Here is a 16,938-nt window from a genome sequence, read left to right as displayed (position 1 = left end):
AAAAAAATTACCAAAATAAGACTTGTTTCATAATCTTAACAACAACTACTTTGTCAACAAAACTTATCACAAGGAAATTAAAAATGCAAAATAAATTGCACATTGCACTAACAATCTTTCAAAAATTAATACAAGCTGGATTTTTACTGTCAAGTTTTGCTAATAAACATTTTACTTTGAAGCTAAACGTTAATAATTAAACTAAAACCGTGTTTTTGAACTTGTAAATGTTTTATCAACAAAATTTTATGACCACACTGATGAAAGATAAAAAACAGCTAAACAAATTTTACAAAAAAAACAAATGTAATAAATAAAAACTGAAATTGCTAATTTTATCATGATACAACTCAAACTAAATGGTGTAATATAACATGGTTGTAATAGCTTCAAAACTTGCTCAACCAGCAATTTAAAAAACATTACTCATCAACTAGATAGTTCAAAAAAGTTTATAAACATTCATAACCAAAAATTCATAAAAACCCGCTTTTTTCCTGTTTGTTTTACTTTGATTGTTTTAAACAAACAAAGTTGTATTTTAAATTATAACTTATGCTTGCAATTTAACACAATGTTTGTGACAAAAATTGTTTTTAATTTTTTAATAAATTCAATAGCTGTTGTTCCGGAAACAATAAGAAAAATTAAAGTAAGAAAGTTCAAATGCTTCTTAGATTTTAGCTCTTTTTTCGAAAATACAAAACTCAAAGATTGTAAACAGATGAGATATTTTAAAAATCTGTTTAAACGTAGTGTTTAATTATTAACTTAAGAATACTTTAAAAGTAAAACTTTATTTTAAAAACTAATCAAAAGTTTAGGTCTTATGGGAGCTGATTTTTGTACTTTTCCTATTTATGAAGCTGTCTGTATGCTAAAAAAATAAAAAGTTAATTACCCACCCAAGAATGAAATTTAGATACCATTAGAAATAGAAATAACTATTAAACATAAGTATGTTACTTGAAGTTAACAGTTTTATAACTTAATTTAAGTACGCTATTTAATAGTTTTTACTAATAAAGCACGCAAACTAGTTTGAGCTAATTTGCTTTTACTTCTTTCTAACAATAAGAATTGTAATTTAAGAGTTTATGAAGCACTAATTTATTCATTTAATTATAAAATTATACTATGTTTTCTTATGCTTATTTTCACTTTGAAATATAATTGTATTTTCTTCAAGTCTTATGGTCTAAATTGAAAAATTTCTAATTGTCTTTAGACAGCAAAAAAAATGGTAATACTCTGTTTGAAAACCTGAAATCGTTTTTTTTAGAAATAAAACGATATTCTTAAACTTAATTTGTTTAAAGGTTAATATGTTCTTTTATATAAATACGTATCTCTATTTTAATTCGATAAAAAGTTAATAACTAAGCTTAATAATTAAAATTAAGTTTAAAGTGTTCGATACTTTTGTTAACAACTATTTATTAATGTTAAGCTTTTTTGTTTTACAGAAAAACTATTTTGTATTTTTTATTAAAACAAAAGCAGTTTTGGTTAAACTTTTCAAATACTCCAAACATATTTTTTAAACTTGATGACAAACTATCTTAAGAAATAGGGAAGCAAAAACAAATTCGAACAAAAGAGTTTTATACATATATTTAATTCAATGAAAAATTTGAAAATTCGCTCGAAAATTTTGGTCTTTGGGAAAGAATCTCAAGTTATCGAGTCATACACCACTAAAGTAAACACTTCACAAAGTATTTATTACGAGTTTAAAGCTCTATTGTTTTTATACTTTCTCATAATAAGTTTTATTTCATGCGTCTAAGTCAAGGTTTCCAAAATTAATCTCCCTTTAGGCAGAAAGTTAAAACTTTACCGCCGCATTTGTCCAACATTGCCCCTTTACTAGTAAACTACCCATATACTTTTTAGTACCGTTACTATTTGTTGCCCTATAATACCCAAAATCACCCAAAAGGGGAAAGCCTGATCCAAGCTGTGTAATATTTTCATTCATTTAGCTTAAAAAAGATAACTTATTGTTAAAACTTATTATTTTTACTAATTGTAAAAATAAACTACCAAAAAACAATAAGTTAAAACTTTTAAATTAATACGATATTAATGCTTTTCTACTTTGACAAGAGTTACGCTTTAACTTATTTTCTAGTTTAATTTGTTTTTTTTATTCTAAGCTTAGGAAACAAAATCATTGCTATAAATAAACTTTAAGTCGTTATGGTAAAATTTTATACTAAAAAGCTATAATTCAGTGCAAAATTATTTTTTTCATTGGCTTGTTTGTATGCTTCAAAACAACTTGATCAAAACAAAAACAACTTCTACCAATCTGTTAATTATAATAAATTTTTTTTAACTATTGTTAGACACTAAGCATTTTAAGATTTCGTTTTGTATGTAAGTTTTCATAAACGTTTACGGCATAACATTTTAAGCATTAAAAGCATACAAAGTAATTGTTATTTCGTTTATCATTTGATTAGGATGTAAAGTCTAAATTGAAAAGCTTTGTGAAAAAAGAAAGTTTCATCAACTTAAAAATGAGTAAGTTTTATTTTATGATATTAATTTTTAAAAATATGCAAAACAAAAAACCTTCCTCTAATAACACATCAGTAAAAATTTAGTTCAGTAAAAAATTAAATGTGTTATGAAGTGTAGCAATTAAATTATTCGATTTTTACAATATAAAATATTATGAAAAATATTTGTTTATCCTGTTATCCTGAACAGAGCTGCAGCTTTGTCTTAAGTACTCAAAATATTTTTAATTTTAAAAGTAAATATTACTGACTATGATAGTTATTGTAATATTTTAACCTTATAATAATAATTTCTCCATTCTAGTATATCCATTTGAAGTTTATTATTAATTACACTAAATACAAATCGTTTTTTACAAAAAGTTAACAGCTTTTTTCCAGTGCAAGTTAAAAAAACTAATGTACATATAAAAGCCTACCAGTTTATAGCACTTACATATGAAAAACAAGAAATAACTCTATAAAAGTGCAGTCTTCAAAAATACTTGGATTTAAGAATCTTTTTGGTTACTTTTTGGTTTTTTGTAGATTCAACTGCTAAAAAAAACTTTTTTCTTCAACAATTTACTTTAATATTAAGAATTTTTGAAGTGAACACTAAAATTATTAGCTACTTTTTTATTGAGCATAAAGTTTAACACGTACATATATATGGAATTTATTGAACAAAAAATAAAAAATAAAGATTATTTAGTCCTAAGACCTGGTGCACGAAGAACCTTTCGATTATCAATTTACCTTTTAATATATATAGATACCTTTTAATGTCTTGTCCAAGACATATAGAAAACATTTTGACACAGTTACATTAGCTTTTCATTAAAAAAAGAAAACTTATTTAGTTTTCCTAGTTATTTCTTTAATTAATAGTTGGTGTTTATACAAAAACTTTTTTTTTTTAAGTATTTACTTAAGTTATAATCAGAGCAAACTTAACTTAGTGTTTATATTTTGTTGCCTATATAAGCTAAAATCAGTCTAAGCATATTTTATTCACAATAGTAACATTTAACAATGTTTTTATACCGCTTTAAAAAGTACAAAATAACAGAATAGCAAGTTTGATAAACAAAACTTGATTTTTTTTTTTAATTTTTAGTAATCGATAAATGTTAAAGTTCAGGTAGTTTATTTTTGTTATTTAAAACTTTACTAAAACTTCTCGACTACAAATTTAGTTATCACTTTAACTAAACTAATACAATTAAGCTTTAATACGAGTATATTTACTATATTTGACCAAACAAAATAACTTTAATGCATTTAAAACACAACTTATGAAACAACTACCTAGTTGAGCTTAAATTTAATGAAAACAAATCAATTAATTAATAAAATCTTAATTTTCTGTTAGCTAATTATATACTAAACAGAAGTAATACATTATAACTTGACAGTAGCATTGTTATACATACAGCAGGCATTATTGTATCGTTTAAAGCGTCTAAATTAGTATTTGTAAAACTGTTTGAAAGTAAATTGTTTTATAAAGTTATAGATTATCATTTTAATTGTAATTGGTATAATTTTCTGCTGCTTAAATGTAAATTATTGTAATCGATATTTAAAAAAAAAACATTAATTTGTTACAAAAAGTTTTATTTTCTCTTTTAATCATTAACTCTTAGTTTTGATTTTTAAAATTCTTAGAATATATTTGATAAAAAATAATAACTTCACAACTTCACTGCCTAATATTTTTTTATTAATTGTTGTTATTCGAAAACTACGATACAGTATAATTGTACAATACAAACTTTAGAAAAACAATCACTTAGATACTATTAAAGCAATGTGTTTGTTTTATAAATCAAATATTATTTGTAGCATAGTTTGACCACAATTTTATTGCAATATCAAAAGTAATAAAACAGTTATGGTTCTGTTTAAATTTCTTTAACAACAAAAAATCAACGAAGCTTTAAATCTGACTAAAAGTTCCAAACGTAGTGATTAATTGCAAAGTTTAATTAGGTTCAAAAATTACATTAAAATATTTTGTAGCAAGTGTGTGTAGAATACAACATTAGAAAGATCATTGTTGTTATAGTTTAACCCAGCGATTCTTAACCTGGGGTAAATTTTCTTTATTTAAGTTATGTATATCAATGTTTTTAACAGTATCTTTAATTTATAAGTTAATATGTTACTGAAAGTATTTTAAATAAAATAAACTCTTTAAAGTTTACGATTTTTTTTTTGTTAGGCGTTAAGTTCAAAAAAACTTTGTTTTCTAATTTAAATACTATTTTGTATGTTGGGGGTAAATTTGGTAACAACTTTCCAAAAAGGATTAAAATATAAAAAAAAATTTAAGAAACGCTGGTATAACCCATGAGTGGGAAGTTCTTTAGTCAGCAGGTGTCATTGTATTTCACTTAAATGGACTCATTTTTTATTTAACAATAACTTATATCCGTTTACCAATTTAGAAAACTTGCCACAGTGTTTGACATATATCAAAATATAGACACTGAACCTTATTTTCACAACTGTTTTTAACAAAATGCGCTTTTTTATTACATATATCCGGTAAAAAGTTAGTTTTTAATTGCTTTTTTTTTCAATTTAAAAAATATTTATATAAACACGTACAAAAATTACTCTCCTACTTTGAATAAATAACCATAAAAGTATTACCGCAGCTTGCTCACAATAACAAAATATTATGATTTAAAAATTTTACATTATTTTTGCATTGTACAAGTTTTATTAGAAAAAACAAACTTTACGAAGAATAAACTTATTGAAGGTTCTGAACCTGGTCAGCGGATCTTCCTTCTGATTCAACCTTTTTCAGCTTTACCTTCAGTAGACCCTTTATAGTTTTTTTATTTTACGTGTAATTAAAATCGTTTTTAATCATCTTTTCATGTGAACAAAAACCATGAGCTTGTTTACTTTTTAATCGATGCTAGTTTTATATATAAATAATTAATGTTGTTTTTTTACGACAAATGCTTTTTTTTTATAGCTGTTACTAAGTTCTAATGTAACTTGCAGTGAAGGTTACTGCAAAATGTTAAATATTTATAGTTGTTTTGTATAAAAATGTTTACATGTATATTTTAATAATATTATTTTACGTGTTTACTGTGATTTTACTAATGACTTTGCAAACTACAAGACTCGTCGTATAAATAAAGATTAGGAATGTACTAAAGAGTACTAGTTAAAATTTAATAACTATTTAAGTCTTTGTTTTAAACGGCAAAAGTGAGAGATTTAAAACCTTAAAAGATTTACTTGGTAATTTGTTACACACTTTGCTAACATGTTTTTATTACTTTAATTTTTTTTTTTAGTTAGTTTTGTCGTTTTAAAACTATTTTAGTACAATAAACCTCGGTAATTCAAGTAAAAATTTTATTTAGAAGCATAATATTAACTGTCTATAGTTTATACACTTAGTTCTTTAGATATTAAATTTTCACTGCTCTTTTTTAGTTAATCACTAAAGTAAATTTAGGTTAACCTAATTGTTATAGAACTATTGATAATTAGTTATAACCTTGTTTAGCTATTTTATAAGTTTATCAATGTGCAAAAATATAATGTTTCGATTGGCTTATTATTAAGTTAACACGTAAAATTAATGAAAATAAGATTTAAGTTGAAAACAATTAAAAAATTTTAAAAAAATTTAGTAATATTCAAGTTTAATTTAAATTCAGGTTTATTTGAGTTTATCAATCACGCAAAAACAATAATAATTAGATTCTACTGTAAAAATATTCAAAATAGACAGTTTACACAAAATTATATTAAATCTGCCCAATTACTAACGAAGGCAGGTGCAATATGGCAGTTTTATTCAATAAAGTGTCGCAATGTTGTTACAATTGAACGAGAAACAATGATATTGTCACACTGTTTTGTTAATGGCATTTTGTAAAGCAAACATTTAAACGTTTAAAGTGTGACCTTTGCAATGAATGTCATTTGACACAGTGTGTTGTTTGAAATAGTACTTTTTGTAAAAAACTTATATATTTTAAAACTTTTTATAGTTTGAAACTAACAAGATTAAATTGTTGAATGTTGTACTTTACCATAATTAGATTAAACCCATTATCAAATAATTTTAAGATGAACTTCATTTAACACTGTGTATTGCAATTAGAAATAGTTTCTTACACTACAAAGCAAAAAAAACACATCAAAATTATAATGTATTGTTTTAAAAAAACTAGTTGAAAAACTTTTTGAGAAAGCAATTAAAAAATGTTTTACAAAACTTTGGTGTTTGTCTTTGTTTTAAAATTAAATAGAATTAACGTATTGTGTGCTAAAAATAACCATAAGTAGATTTAAACACTAAAATTTAAAACAAAAACTAAAATATCAAAAAAATGTGTTTTAATAATTTATGGCTTGTTTTTTCTTTTTAACTATTGTTTTTATTTGTTGTTTTTATTTCTTGTTAACAGCAGTTCTGTGCTCGTTACTGACAGAATTTTGAATTGGCGGATTTAATAATATTTCTCTCTGCTCATTTTCTATCTGTTTGTCTTTCTTCTTTTTCCTAAAGTTTTGTTAAAACATGGTTTAATGTGAAGTCTTATAAAGAAGATTACTTTAATTAACAATCTGTTTAGATATGTTTGTCCTTAAGATTTTTATAAAAGTTTATTTTAGTAAATGGTAACAAATGTTTTTTAAGTTAAACTCACTTATCAAAGTTCAACAATATATTTATGATTAAAAAACTTTTAACATTTAGTTACTTAAAGTTTTTTGCACCAACTTTGTCTTAACATTATATTTTAAGCTGTATTATAAAAAGCTTAGAATTAAACGGACGAAAAATACATACTTCAACATTATGTTAAATAAGTTTTCTAAAAACAACCAACTTAAAAATAGCTTTCACTTAAAAAAAAACGAAATTTTACATATATAAAAGAAAATTAATAAAGTTAAAAATTCAAGTAAAGTTTTCTATCGGAAGTATGAATCACAAAGGCAACTAACTGGATGATAGCTTTTAGTTTCGACTCATCAAATCTAACTGCAGCTTTGAAGGCAGATTGACATCCATTTACATTTCTCATGCTCTTTTTATCTGGATGGTATCTACCTACCCCTACTTGACTCTATATAAGAAAATATTAGTCTTTATGTTTAATAAAATTAATGAAGTTAACATTTATCATGCTCTTTTTATCTGGAATGTATCTTATTACTCCTACTTGGCTCTATGTATAAAAATATTAGTTTATATATATAAAAAGATAATATATTCAATAAAGCTTTTCTAGCACTCTAGAGCAGGAGTCGGCAGCCTTGTGTGACTCGCGGGCCAATTTTCTTAAAAAAATTTGCGCGCGGACCGCATTATTTAGAAAAAAATCTTTGAGGGCCGCACTTATCTAAAAAATATTCTAGTAATCAGTAGAAAAATATTATTTAACATCAAAAATATAACAAATTAAGTGATATAAAGGGCCGCATTTGGCCCGCGGGTCGCAGTTTGCCGACCCCTGCTCTAGAGCTTAGTAATTTGTAAAACGGCTGTTTTATTTAATTAAATTACTAAGCTTCAAAAGGTAATTGTAAGCACTATAGTTTAGCTGATAAAAAGTATCATTAAAATTCATCATTCTTACTGTAGCAAAATAACAAAATACAAACCAAAATACAAAACTGAACTTGTATTACATTTAAAAAAACAATTATAAAAAAGTAAACAATAATCAAAACTGTTTTAACTTATAAAAGTTTTAAAGTTTTTTTTTCAACTCAAACCCACATTACTTCCGTTGCCAAGGAACTTGACCCAGAACCTCCGGTCGAACCTTTTCTGTTTCTGCCCGAAGGGTGGGTCTCTCTGGTATGACGTCACCGGTCGCCTGGCAACCTCGTACGTCGTGGGCCCGGGGTCGCCGGATTTTCGGGGCATCATGGTCAGGGTCGATTGGTAAACGCGGCCGTGGTTCTGGTACGCGATTGGCTTCTTTGACGGTTTCGCGAGCTAGTGAATAGAGATGATAAGTTGACAAAAAATGCAGTTGTGTACTAGGAAAAGGTTTTAAAGTATTTTTAAGATGTTCAATTACTTAACTTAAAAAGTTTTAAATGCACACAATAAAATAAAACTGATTTATTATTGAGCAAGGTAGCTTTTGTTTTTGTAAATGGTCGTTGTCGGTAAAAACTACAATTAGTCAGTGTTTAGAAAGGTAGGTATTACTTTTAAAGAATGCTGGCATTAAATCTCAACAAAACTAAGGTAGTTTATAAAAAAACTAAGTTTCAACCATAAAGGTTAAAACTTCTGTAGCTATGTTGAAGTTGTAAAAGTGTACAACTACAAATTTAAACAAAATCTGACCTGATGAAATCTGCCGTGGTATTTTTTGCTTGGGTTGTTGATGAGGTCATCAACAAACGATGGGGGCGACTCGTACTGACCCGGGCCCACTTTGTTGTGCTGAGAAAATACAATAAAACTAACTTTTGTTGTCGTGGTTCAATTCAACTCATGGTTTTAAGATTGGGTTATAGTTATAATTATAAACGGTTTTAAAAGAACAACTTATGTTTTGAATAAACGTCATCAAGTAGATTTTATTTACAAATAAGCTTAATGGTAATAAATTTTGTTTAAATCGCAAATTCTTTTTTTAGTTTTGCTAAAACGAGCAATCATAATCGTTTACTCAGGTACTTTCCCTAATTCGAAACCTGCTCGAGTCGGTGTCCGGTCAGGTACTTCCCCCTGTCCGTGGTGAACAGCTCGTACGGACCCTTCAAACTGACCACCTTGTTGGTTATTTTCTTGGCGAACCCCAGTTCGGGGTCGTAGGCTCCCGGGGGAAGTTTGGAGCCGACGTGGGGCAGTTCCCTGCTTCGGTTGCCTTGGAAACGAGTAGATTTAAAAAACATAGGCTAACACTTATAACTGTTTTATAACAACTAATTGTTTAGCTAAATAGTATTTAACAATAGTGCTTTTTTTCTTCCATTACTTTAAGTTGCCAAACAAACTAAAAAAACTAAAAACCAAAAAAAGTTATCAATTTTTTTTCTTTGAATGAAATAATTAGCAGGGTTAAGAAATTAAAAAAAAATTTTTTTTTTTTTAAACATAGCTTTTTTTTCTCACTTAAAGTTAAAAAAAAATTATAGAATAAGTTATTTACAAATAGTTAGTTTTCAGTTTTAGCTTTTTTTCTCACCTTAAGTTTAAGTAAAAAAAAAAAGTTAACAGCTATCTAAACTACTTAAAATTAAAAATACAAAATTTTAAATAAATTGTTTTGAAATAAGTAAGTTAATAACAAAAAAATTATAATTTAAATATCTAAAATTTCGATTATATTTACGAATACTCTTAATAATAACAAATAAAGTTTCCAAACAAATAAAAATAAAAATTTATCATTAAATTTTATAATTGTATTAAAGTTAATTACCTGCATCTAACATTCCCTTCCTCGAAAATTGTTTCTTAGCAACGACAACTTGATCGGGTATTCCATAGTTACCGGGTCCCGGATAGGTATCCTGAAAAAAATTCAAACTAATAAACTCAAAACTTTGTTTTATTTAGTTGTTGCTTTAAAATTCTATTAGACTTTTTTTTATCAGTTTATTTACATTATTGTTATTATAATTGTTATATTATTAATTATGTGGATTAATGTTTTACAAAAATTGAAATATTCAGTATTACTAATTTACATTTTTAAACTAAAAACAAATAAAAAATTTTATAACAAAATTAATTAGCAAAATACGATTAAAGTAAAACTATCAATAAAAAGTTTTGTTATTTATTTTTCTTATCAAAAACCAACATATCTGTAGTTAAATCGGTCGCTTTTCATATCAATCATTCCTCGTTGGTAATCTTTGCTCAGGTATTTTGTTCCAGTCACGGGGAGTTTAGGATTGTGCATCCCCGGGCCCCTGAGACGTGCTATCTCCCTGTTCTTCTGCCATGTCTCCCTTTTTGAATGAAATAAAAATAAATTAAAATAAACTAGATAAAATTAAATCAAGTTTTAGACCTTATTGTATGTATTTTTTACTGTCTGTGAAGTTTATCATAAAATTTTTCACTTATTTTTGAATCAAAAAACATTTTCTATATAAGTTTCATGCGTTATGCGAAATATCTATTTTTCGAAGTTAAAACAACAATCATTAATAACACTTAATTTAATATGTACTTTATTTGTATTCTACTACGTAAAACATAAATCCACTCTTGAAATTCATGACATACGATTTATTGTAAAACTTTTAAACAATTAAAACAACAATAATTACAAAATGACGTGCTGTTTTTAATTTCTATTAGGTAAAACTTAACGCCAAACAAACAATAATTAAAACATAGTAATGTAATTCATTTTTATTACGTAAAACTCTAAAGTTTCATACAACTTTTGAAATAAGATATATGGACGTATAGTATTTTTATTATTTATTCTATCAAACCACTATATACAACTATAAGAGCACAAACGTACTTAACAACCTCAGAAAACATTCAATTACATTGTATTTTGTCATTATTTACTTTTTGTAGCTTATCATAACTACTAACTTGTGAAGTACAGACATAATAATATTTATTGTGTAACTTCTATATAAAATTACCAAAGCTATTTACTATACTATTTACGAAACACAAAATACATTGTTGGAAAAAAATTTTTTACGATATATTCAGTTAATTTCATCATGCAAAAATTCTTTTCAGTAAAGTTTTATAAGTTACAATATATTTCAAATATAAAAATATAAAACGTATATTTTGTTTGTTAAGACGTAAAAATTTTGTTAATAACTAAACTTCTTGATGAAAGTTGAACAAATATATAAAAAATTCTTTAGATTTTCGTAATACAAAGAACGATAAAAAAAGATTGAGTTACAAACGTATAAAAAAAGTATTTTGATTACAACCTTCAAAAGAAACTTTAATATTAGTCTATATGGTACAAAATTTTACTGAACTGAAAGGTAAAAAACAAAAAAAAAAGTTTAAAATAGATACCTGTACAAAATATGAGGTATTTTAGCCATTTTCTCCGTGTCCAGCTGTCTAGCCCATCCGGGTCCGGTTGACGGTCTTTTCAATGTGGACTCGTTTATATTGTACGTACCAGGTCCCAAACTAAAAAATTTTGTTAGTAATGCTTTGAAACCTTTAATGGAATAAAGATAAAGAAACTAATTAAAACAATATTTTTATAATTTTATTAGTATATAAGTTTTGTTTTATAGTCAATCAAAGTGTTTTTTTGCAGTTTATATTGTACGTACTAGGTCCCAAACTATAGTTTCAAATTTTTGTTAGTTTTATTTGAAAACTTTAGTGGAATAAAAGATAAAGAAACTAATTAAAACAACATTTTTATAACTTTATTTGTATAAAAGTTTCATCGTCAATCAAAAATTTTTTTTTGCAGTTTATATTGTACGTTCCAGGTCCTAAACTATAGTTTAAATGTTTGTTAGTGTTGTTTTGAAAGCGTTGATGAGCTTAAATTAAAGTATGTTAAAAATAAAACAGTATAACTAGAGTTTTTATGAGTATATGTGTGTTCAAAACTTTGGTTTATGATAAATGGAAACACTTTTTTGCAGTTTTTATAACTAATGTAAATCGTATTATGATCACTAAATCAAATATTTATACTTTTTATAATATGAAAAATAAAGTTTATTAGTTCAGATTTTCAAATGCAGCTTTAAAAGCTTTAATAAAGGTAAAGTTAATTGTTTAATACTTACAAAATTAGACAAAAAGTTATATAAAAATGTTTTAATTTCAACTACATAAAACGTTATAGGAACATATTTCGAAATAGTTATTTAATTTATTAAGTACTCTTGTAACAGATGTGTTTAACCAGTGCTTATACAAACTGTTATTTTAATTACTGACATTCGACATGAATTGCAACCATTTTTATTTTTATTTCACCAGAACAGTTAATGCAGTTTTGTTTTTTAGCTAGTAACTTTTAGATAAAAAAGAAGATTAACTCAAATTTAAACAATGTTAAATTATTTTAGCAATTTTTCAAAGCTATAGATTCAAAGTATCTTATTAGTTTTTTTTTTTGTTAACTGCATACCTTTTTAAACTTTTTTTGTATAGCAGCCTATACTTTAGAACAGAGTTTCTAAAAAAAGTTGTTTTTGATTAGATAAGTTTTGTAGAGCAATGACTATTTGCAAAAAAAAGTATAATTTTTCTAAACTTTATTTAACAAATCTGTTTTTGCTACTTAATAACGATCTTTGAAGTTATTTTTACTAACAAAAACAACTAAGCCATAAAAGTTAAAGCTTTATTAGAAGTTATTATAAATAACTAATCTATTGTACACAATTTTTGTTTACCTTTAGAATTGAAAATAGTTTTTGAATAATTTATGAATAAATTATTCAAATTTCTAATAAAAATAAGTGTAAACAACTTACTTAGGATTTTGGTTCTTTATTATTGTTCCAGGCATTGTTAATTTCGGATGTATAGAAGGTATAACACTAAACCTATAATAATTAATTACTTTATTTGCTGTAAACAAAAGTACAAGCTTTTTTTGTTTGAACTTAATTCAAGTTTAGTTGACTTTTTTGAGTCTAATTGAAATGTGAACCAATCAAACTTGTTTGGTAAGTTGAACAAATTAGCATAACGTAACAATGAAATAGCATAAATTAGCATTAACTAGCATAATCAAAATGTACTTGACTATTTAGGACTTTGTAAAACTGACAAAACAAATTTAAACAGTACTTTTTCTTTATTACACTAACACATATTTCTGTGTATTAACAAGTTAACACTCTTCAACGGAACTCTGTAAAAAATAACTATTGTAAGGAAAGAATACAAGCTTAAGTAGGTGTTATTAAAAATAAGAATAAATATTATAGATTATTGTAGATTAATGCTCAATAATAGATACAATATATAATGTTAAATCCGACTGGTATAAATCACATAATAATTAAAACTATTTATTAAGTTTAAATTAAATAAAGTAGAGTAAAATACAAAACAAAATAATAAATCATAACATAAAAAACTCACATGAAAGTTTAAGCAATACTGATTCAAAGTATTAAACTGTTGTTTCATGAACATTCATGTGATGCTTAACGTTGTGATTTATTACTTTATTTTGTGTTTTATTTTAAATTATCTAATTTAGACTTAATAGTTACAAATGTTAAGTGATTTATATCAGTCGGAAATAACATTATATATTGTATCTACTATTTGGCACTAATCTACAAAAATCTATAGTATTTATTCTTATTTTTAATAAACACATATATAATTATACCTAGTTTAGCTTGTATGTTTTCCTTACAGTATTTGTTTTTTACAGAGCTCCGTTGAAGTGTGTTAACTTGTTGATCCACAGAAACATATGTCAGTGTAATAAAGAAAGAGTACTGTTTAAATGTGTGATAATTATATATTCTATTAAACTTGTTTCGCTAGGATCTTATTTAGCAAACTCTTAAATTTATATTTTGAATAATTAAAACTGACATAATTTTTAAACAAATTTAGATGTTTTTTTATTTTAAATGTTCTTATAATAGTAAAGTGTTAAGCTTGATGTTTTAAGTTTTTATCAAAAAGTATTTAACTTTATTTAAATTCAGATTTAAAGCACAATTAAATTTAAATCCAACAAAACCAGAGACGTTTTTTTCAAACATTTAAACTTTTATTTTAAACAAGCACGATTAGACAGTATTTTTAAAATAGTAAAAATCTTTTGTTACTAGCTTATTAAAATTTGTTTTACTTTTACTTTTGCTTTTAAAAGAAGATACCAAAGTTCAGCTAATAATGTTATTAAGTATTTTTTTTTTGGCTTTTCCAAACAAATAATAAGTTCAATAAAAATAAGCTGCTTGTTAATTATTTTTTCATCTTGCCTTTAAATGTACATACTTAACTGGATTGGCCTAACATAATGAAATAGATAACTTAAAAATAAAAATTAGTAAAAAAAAAAACATAAAACAAATAAATTAAGTAGAATCAAACTTTAAAACTGACAAACTAAGTAGAATTAAACAATATGGTCTTCAAGTGTTGCAATTTTTATATGAAAACTTAATTTCTTTCATTACTAGCTTTGAAGTTATTTTTATTTAAGTTATTTTTAGTTTTTTAAATTTTCTGAGTATTGTCACAAAACTCTTTCTTTGTTGAAAAGAAAACAGCCTTTTTCTTACTCTTGTCTATTCAAATCGCTAATCTCTATTTTGCTTCATTAAAATAAAAACAAATAAAACAAACTCCTTACAAAAACAACCAAACCTTTTATTTTGCGTCCCAAACGGCGCGTCTGCGAAATTTTCATTGTGCGATTTGCAATTCATAGTGGAAAGTCTAGCATGCCTCCTAACAACTTTCAAGTATTTTTTCCACATTCACTTAAAACGCGCTCAAAACCAAATATTAGCTTTGTCGCCGGTTGCCAGGCAACTAATCGTTTCGTTCGCGAGCTTTTATTTGTTTTGAACTTTTATTTTTTATTTGTTTTGAACTTTTACAAGCCAAACACTCGTAAATGTAATTGATTTTTTACGATAATATTATTACTAAGCTTGGTTTTATATGAAAAATGCTGCAAACAAAACTAATGAAAAATATTGATAGATAATACATTGATTAATCAAATTTTATTTAATCTGAGTGTATCTATAAATCATGTAAACTACATTGTAATTAATTTTTTTTGTATATATTATTTATTGAACGATAAAAAAAGCGCTTAAAAAGTTTGGTCTAAGGACCTGGTGTACAAAGGAACCTTTCGCTTATCGAGTCGTACACCACATTCTTATACAATTTCTTACGAGCTATTACTATTAATTTTTTTATCATATAGATAACTGAATTTTTAGTAATAAATCAATAAATTAAACGAAATGAAAGAAAAGAAAACTAAACAAAAATCAACAAAATTTTCTGTTTAAAAATGTACTTAAAAACATGTCTAATAACATAAGAACTAAAATAACTTTTAATTAACTTACAAAAGGAGATAAACAATACTAATAGCAAATATATGAATACTTGAATGATAAGTAACAACTTTTTACAGAAGGTAAAAATGTTATATTTGAGATATTTTACCTTAAAATTTATCAGTTATTTGTGCTAAAAGTGTAATTTTTCTTCTTTAGTAAATAATTTTACTTGAACAGTAATAAGATTTTTACGTTTGCATAGCTAAATAAACCATTGTATTTTTTTTAAATAGTTCTAAAGAAGTTAATTCTACCATAATCGAACTTAACTTTTATAAATGAAAATTTAAATACAAGTACTGTAACATTTATGTACTTAATTTATAGCATATGATACTAGCTGATACAAAAAACAAAATAAAATAAAAGTTACTTAAAAAGTTAATTTATTGTCGATTTCGAAAACTATTACGATGTTTAAATAAAACTGCTTATAAAATGCAACACAGTTAAGAGCTAAATAGAACTAAACAATAATAAGCTCTTTTAAAATACTACGCTAAAGATATCATCAACAACAAAACCTATCATGCATAAGTATTCTATTTGAATAAGAATTATTTAAGCACTGACGAGGTCTTTGACCGAAACTTAGTTTGTAGAATAAATTCTTGAAAGAATAAATTCATTATTTCTCCTCCAGTAGTTGAGATCTCTCTATTTGTTTTCTTAAAACCAAAACATATAATACTCAAGTTTTATATTGAAATTTACTAAACCAGCTAAATTATAATTAACTAATATATATTTCGTATCAGCATACGAGTTTACATACAACTAAAGCTATGCTTTATTGATCAAATCATATTTTGTAAACACAAAAGTAAATAGTCTATTTAATCGTTAAGTTTCACTTGTTCTAGTTATGATATTAAAATTATAAAAACAATGCTACTTTATATTCGGTGTTAAGAAATTAATATCTTAAATTTTTCTAAAATTGAAATAGTTATGCTATTATGTATTTCAGTAGATTGATTCGAAGATTAAGTTACTAACAAAAATTGAATTCATTTATAGAACTTTCTTTATTTGAATCTTATTTGTATAACAGCTACAGAATTAGCTTTGACTCTCTGTGTTATTGTTTATCTTTATAACATGTTCCTTATGATAGTATTTATTATTTAATCTAAGTTATAATAACTATTTAAACCTTTGCTTAACTCTAAAAAATTCAAAGTTAATTGATTAAAAGTATTTAAGCCTACTTAAAATAGAAAAAACTAGTTTTCAAAATGTCGAACTAATTTATTTTATATTTAGATTGATATTTATATCAAAAAGTATACAGATCTTGTAATTAAAACAAAAAAACAGATTTATAAAGTAGTTTTCAATAATGAACAAGCATATAGTCACAATTTTTCTTTTAATTGAT

At 24.8% G+C, this 16,938-nt stretch overlaps 1 protein-coding gene across 1 annotated transcript; it reads right to left on the bottom strand.

Annotated features, from left to right (window-relative positions):
* Nucleotides 1-6,922: 6,922 nt before the first annotated feature.
* LOC145838236 (ciliary microtubule-associated protein 2-like) lies at nucleotides 6,923-14,941 on the bottom strand. Its single transcript, XM_082945797.1, has 10 exons — nucleotides 14,842-14,941; nucleotides 12,975-13,046; nucleotides 11,539-11,658; nucleotides 10,331-10,481; nucleotides 9,947-10,037; nucleotides 9,216-9,388; nucleotides 8,863-8,961; nucleotides 8,281-8,502; nucleotides 7,503-7,624; nucleotides 6,923-7,053 (listed from the first exon to the last, which is right to left on the bottom strand). Exons 1-10 carry the CDS (start codon nucleotides 14,901-14,903, stop codon nucleotides 6,942-6,944), a joined length of 1,224 nt encoding a protein of 407 aa, XP_082801923.1. The 5' UTR covers nucleotides 14,904-14,941; the 3' UTR covers nucleotides 6,923-6,941.
* Between the last annotated feature and the right edge of the window lie 1,997 nt (nucleotides 14,942-16,938).

This window comes from Thalia democratica, chromosome 6 (genome assembly GCF_965202585.1).
Source record: "Thalia democratica chromosome 6, ktThaDemo2.hap1.1, whole genome shotgun sequence".
NCBI lineage: Eukaryota > Metazoa > Chordata > Thaliacea > Salpida > Salpidae > Thalia > Thalia democratica.
Note: the sequence above shows the minus strand (reverse complement) of the source record. Positions and strands in the feature narration are given on the sequence as shown.